The sequence below is a fragment of the Rattus rattus genome, chromosome X, assembly GCF_011064425.1.
Source record: "Rattus rattus isolate New Zealand chromosome X, Rrattus_CSIRO_v1, whole genome shotgun sequence".
Lineage (NCBI taxonomy): Eukaryota > Metazoa > Chordata > Mammalia > Rodentia > Muridae > Rattus > Rattus rattus.
The window spans coordinates 68,270,863-68,276,809 of NC_046172.1; the positions used below are offsets into that span (position 1 = coordinate 68,270,863).

The 5,947-nt window shown below is 40.3% G+C and overlaps 1 protein-coding gene across 1 annotated transcript; it reads right to left on the reverse strand.

Annotated features, from left to right (window-relative positions):
- Window positions 1-3,941: 3,941 nt before the first annotated feature.
- LOC116888826 (melanoma-associated antigen 10-like) lies at window positions 3,942-5,341 on the reverse strand. Its single transcript, XM_032890102.1, is given in 2 exon segments — window positions 3,942-4,872; window positions 4,875-5,341. Coding segments are annotated over 2 exon segments (966 nt in total). The 5' UTR covers window positions 5,311-5,341; the 3' UTR covers window positions 3,942-4,342.
- Window positions 5,342-5,947: the final 606 nt, after the last annotated feature.

Here is a 5,947-nt window from a genome sequence, read left to right on the forward strand (position 1 = left end):
TGACTTGACTATTTGTTTTCTGGTCCAATCTATCAGTTGGCTAGATACTTGCATATTTTTCTCTATAAATGAGACTATTGTGCACCAACAATTTGAAAGGAAGAAAGACTGGTTTTGGCTCACAGTTTCAGATAAAATTCAAAAAAGGAAGAAAAAGTAAAATCCTACCAACGATGCTACTGAGTTTGTTTTCTATTGGCATCTACTGCTGAGCACACAGCCCAGTTTAAGAGCAGTTTGTTTCCTTGGAGAAAACTAAATTTCTATTTGTAAGTAGCTGTCAGTTGAACATACCTTCTGGATTAGGGGACATGTGTCCACTTCTCCTTCTCTTGTACCTTTTTGCTGGGTTCCTTGTCTTCTGTTTGTTTTGTCCTAGTCTGATGGTTTTATTTTATCATACTACATTCTATGTTATATTATATTATATTATATTATATTATATTATATTATATTATATTATTATACCTTATAAGCCCATTTTCTAATGAAAGACTGAAAGGGGGGGTTGATCCAAATGGGAGAAAAGGTAGAGAGGAACTGGGAGAAGTAGAGGGAAAAAACTATAATCAAGATGTATAAAAAAAACCTGTATTTACAATAAAAGAAAATTAATAAAAAATGAATATTCATCATTGTGGGAGGATTTGTGATAGAAAAGGGGAAAGAAGAAATATTGTAATTGCATTATATTCTAAAAATGATAAAATTACGTATCACCTATCAATAGTCTATTCACAATTTAAAGCCATCAATGTTTGAGATAACTGATTAGGTCAGAATCTTCATGACTTAATCATCTTTGAAAATGCCATCACAAACATTTATCAGGGTGTATTTATCTAGGTATCTTTCAATCCAAATAAGTAATTAATCCAAGTTAAACCATCACAACTTCATGCCATAGGAAACTAATTTCAAGAGCTTTCACAGTACCATAATCCATGAATGAATGTTCAATGTTCCTTACATAAAATAGGGTAGTAGTTGCACAGAATCTTAAAGCACTGTTCCATGTATTCTTATCTGTAGATGAATTATAACACTAAATATACTGTTAATCTCATTTATATAATTATATACAATGTAATTTAGGAAATGACAATGAAAATACCTGTAACTATCCAAAACAGTCTTATTTGTCCTAATTATTTTCAAATGAAAGGCATAACTTTCAGAGAACAGAATGATGACAGTTCAGTAATCTAGCTTCCTGTTGGAAAGTTCGAGTTTGGACACAACTGTTGACTACAGATGAAAGCCAACTCTTAAGAAATCAAGAGAAAAAAACAGAGGACAACAGATTGATAATGTCCACAGACAGCCCCAAATATGTATACTTGCATTTTCTTTTCATCTGAATGCCTTGGGCACAAAATCCTTTATATCACCTAATACATATTAAATAGAGCCAAGAAGCCCTATTCTTAAGCATCAAATGGTTTAACATTGTGTAAAGACTTCCCCTCAGTTAACTGTTCACCTTTCAAATGCCACCGCTTTCTACCCTCACTGTTCACTGCTATTGAACTAATTATATCTAGGGGACATTGAAGCTCTGTAAGGGTAGTGCTGGTACTTATGTTCTTAACTGATGTATTTCTGGTGCCTTTCCAAATGTCTTGTGTAGTTCATGTTCAGTGAACTTTTATGGAAAACTGACCAGTGATTTTTGGGATTATATTCTGTTAAAGTGAATCAATGTATCAAACTTAGGGTCCATACATACTTAGAGATACTGTGTATTACATGAAGTAAATTAAAAAATTAACTTTTATATTCTCATTTAAAACAAAAGTCCCAGTATGACAGACAGATGGATGTTAGTTCCCTTATGTTACTAATACTTTTAAATTTTATTTTAATTGAAAACAGATGTTTTCAAAAATATATTCTGGTTATGGTTGCCCTTCCCAGTCTTCATAGAGACTGCAGAACATAGAGACTGTGCAGGTCACCAAGACCGGAAGTAGCTAACCAGTCACAGTGAAATTTCATGAATAAAATTAACTGAATCATCTTTCATGTGAAAACACTGGCATGGATTAGTCTCAATCATAAAGAAGCTTCCCTCACTCCTAGCTTCTTTTCCACCCAAATTGCTATGTTCAATCATTTAACCAACTTGGCAAACCCAAAGCCTCCTAACCATTGGCCAAATTGCACTGGAGACAATTGAATTAAAATGTCATTCATAGGCAAATGGATGGAACTAGAAAATATCATACTGAGTGAGGTAATCCAATCACAGAAAAACACACATGGTATGCACTCACTGATAAATGGGTATTAGCCCAAATGCTCGAATTACCCTAGATGCACAGAAAACATGAAACTCAAGACAGATGACCAAAATGGGAATGCTTCACTCCTTTAAAACGGGAACAAGAATACCCTTGGGAGGGAATAGGGAGGCAAAGTTTAGAAAAGAGGCAGAAGAAACGTCCATTCAGAGCCTGCCCCACATGTGGCCCATACAAATACAGCCACCAAACTAGATAAGATGGATGAAGCAAAAAAGTGGAGGCCGACAGGAGCCGGATGTAGATCTCTCCTGAGAGACACAGCCAGAATACAGCAAATACAGAGGCAAATGCCAGCAGCAAACCACTGAACTGAGAACGGGACCCTCGTTGAAGGAATCAGAGAAAGGACTGGAAGAGCTTGAAGGGGCTCGAGACCCCATATGAACAACAATGACAACCAACCAGAGCTTCCAGGGACTAAGCCACTACCTAAAGACTATACATGGACTGACCCTGGGCTCAAACCTCATAGGTAGCAATGAATAGCATAGTAAGAGCACCAGTGGAAGGGGAAGCCCTTGGTCCTGCCAAGACTGAACCCCCAGTGAACGTGATTGTTGGGGGGAGGGCGGTAATGGGGGGGAGGATGGGGAGGGGAACACCCATATAGAAGGGGAGGGGAGGGGTTAGGGGGATGTTGGCCCGGAAACCAGGAAAGGGAATAACAGTCAAAATGTAAATAAGAAATACCCAAGTTAATAAAGATGAAAAAAATAAATAAATAGCAAATAAATAAAATACAATACAATAAAATAAAAGTCATCTCAAAGGGGTGGGGGAGGAGTTAGGGGGATGTTCCTGGAAACCGTGAAAGGGAATAACATTTGAAATGTAAATAAGAAATACCCAATTTAATAAAGATGGGGGGGAAAAACTAAAAAAAAAAAAAGTAATCTCAATAGTAGGTTCTGTCTATCCTGACTAGATGGACTGAAGAGGTCCTGGACAGAAGTTCTAGGCCTTGCTTTCCCATGATTCCTTCTCATGTGCAGAGGGACCGAGTAAATCATGCAGGTCACATGGTGTACTCAGACATAACTCCCAGCCCTGTATCAGGACAGGGATTCTCTCTGCATATTTTGGATTTGTGGTTTGAAATAATTACATTTGCTACTCAAATGTCCTACCACTTAGACACTCCCAGTCTGATTCACTCTGCAATTTCCACCTCCAAAAGAGAATGCTGAGATCAGTTTCTTCTCCTCTCACCTTTAGACAGTCACAGCTCCCAAGGACATGACATTAGTTACCTGGCAGTTTCTCTCCCCAACTTCCAAGTTGCGTTGTGGTGTTCACCCCTGGAGAGCCCTCTGCAGTCCTCTTCCTGTACTAGTGCTTGTGGTCTGAAAGGACTTTTCACCACCTTCCTCACAGGGCTGTAGTTCCTATACTCACCCATGTATGTGAAAGCACGGATCTGTTTCTCCTATGATACACTGCTAACACTTGCAGCCTTACACAGGTCATATGTTTAATGAAAGTTTGGAGCATGGGAGCCCATTTACTATACTAATTTACTTAGGTTAGAATTTAATTAGTTAATCAGAATAAGAAACTAAAGATAATAAGGCAACTATTAACAATTATTTTTATTCTATTATTAACAATTTTATTCTGTTCATCCAGTTCCTCCCCACAGCACAGGAAATACCAATCCCAACACCATGGTGTCTTGTGACAGATTGCAGATCTGATGGAAAGCATCCCAACTTGTTTTACAAAGTAGTAATGCTTTTTCAACATGGATAAACAGCAGTAAGTGCATGACTAATACAAACTGGAAGCTTAAAACTCAGCCTAATGAGCCTTCTAGTAAATGTAGCAACAGTTTAGAATACTAAAAGGAAAAATCATCCCTGAGTCACCCCAACAGAACAGTGAGAGTGGGGTGGCTCACACTCTCCTCCCACCAGCTCTAGATTGAGGGTCTGCTGCTTAGATCGCGGAGCTACATAACTTTATCTGAATTGGGAACTGCAAGTGCACTATAATGTGTGCTGCTCAGAGCAGTAGTATCAGGGGCCAGGTTTTTTAGCCTATTCCCTCTCTTCCTCATCTCTCAAAGCCTCTGCATACCACACTGGGTATGATCTGGGATCACTCCCATTGATGCTGGTCAAAAAGGTCAATATTTTCATCTTGGTGGTTTCAGCGTAGGCTCTTGGGCCCCAGAGGAACTCATAGGAAGGAGGGTGGCTTCCAGGCACCTGCCTGTACTCCAAGTACCCTTCTTGTACAAAATCATCAGTGATGAGCTTTCTGGGTTCTCCATATATAAAGTGTTCATTTCCTGCATACAAGCCTATGTTATTCAATACACCCCATACCATGTCTTCACTGATACAGTTGCCTTCCATGAATATTATGCTCAGTACCATGATCAGGAGGCCGGTCTTGGGTATGCCCTGAATATCAGTCATCATGCCATCATAAGTGAGCTCTAGGGCTATGGCAAGGATATAGGTGTGGCCAGCAGGATCTATTTCCTTTAATTCAAGGCCAAAGACTAGTTGCATGCACTCTGAGGCTTCTCTAAATATAACAGGAAAGTGGTCCTGATAATTTTAATTATATTACTTAGGATTTCTGCCTTGCTGACTGGCTCTTTCATAAGATACTTAAAGAGCAGATATTTCACCAACTCATCTACTTTGACATCTATCTCACCTGTAGACAATGAAGCACCACATAGCAGAGTCTGTGAGGAGCCTGGACTCTCCTCACCCTCAGGATCTGCACTGACCTGGCTACATGGAGAGGAAACCATGGCAGTGCAGGAAGAGAAAGCTCTAGAAGCAGCACAGCCCTCCTCTGAGTTGCCTGATGTTTGAGAATAGGAAGAAGAGGTAGAAGAGAAGGAAAAAGGGAAAGAAGAGGAAGAAGTAGAAGAGGATGAGGAATCTTCTTCTGTTGAAACTGCAACACTCATTTGGCCCTCTGTCTCATTTTGGCCCTCAGGCTGTCCCTCAATCATACATCTCCTACGCTTCCGAGGTCTAGGCATGATGATGACTCTAGTCTTGAACACCAGGCAGGAGCTTGATGATATAGACCCAGAGACCTAGGGGAAGAAGAGGACAGTAGAAGTATTGACAGTTACTCCACTGGAAATGCTCACAAAATGCTGATAACAGGATTTCTATTATGTGAACTCTAGAGCAACAAGGAGTCCTGTTTCCCTGTCAGGTCTGTCTCTTGAGAGACTGAGGGGAGTAGTGACAAGTTTCCTCAGACTGAAACTGGGCCAGAGTAGAGACTTCAAGATTGCCAGAAGTGTGTATGAAGCTAAGCAAAGGGGGTCTACTGTGCTTTGGGTACATGTGACATATTCATGGTGTGTGCCTCAGATTTATTCTAGACCCTACCTGGGCTTCCCCTGACGAAATAATCTCACATCAAGACCTTACATAGCTCCTGTGAGAGAGGATGAGGTACTCGACAGCCATAGACTATAAGGCCAATACTGAATCCTAATGCTAGACAGGGGCCTGAATTGCATTGTGAAGAGTTACCTGACTCTCAAGTTCCCTCTATGCCCACTGTGGGTTTTCCCTTCTCCTATCAGGGTCTGGACTCCACCCCATCTCCTGGCCTGAAGCAAACTCCTGGACCCCACCCTTCTGCTGGCCTGAGACAAATCC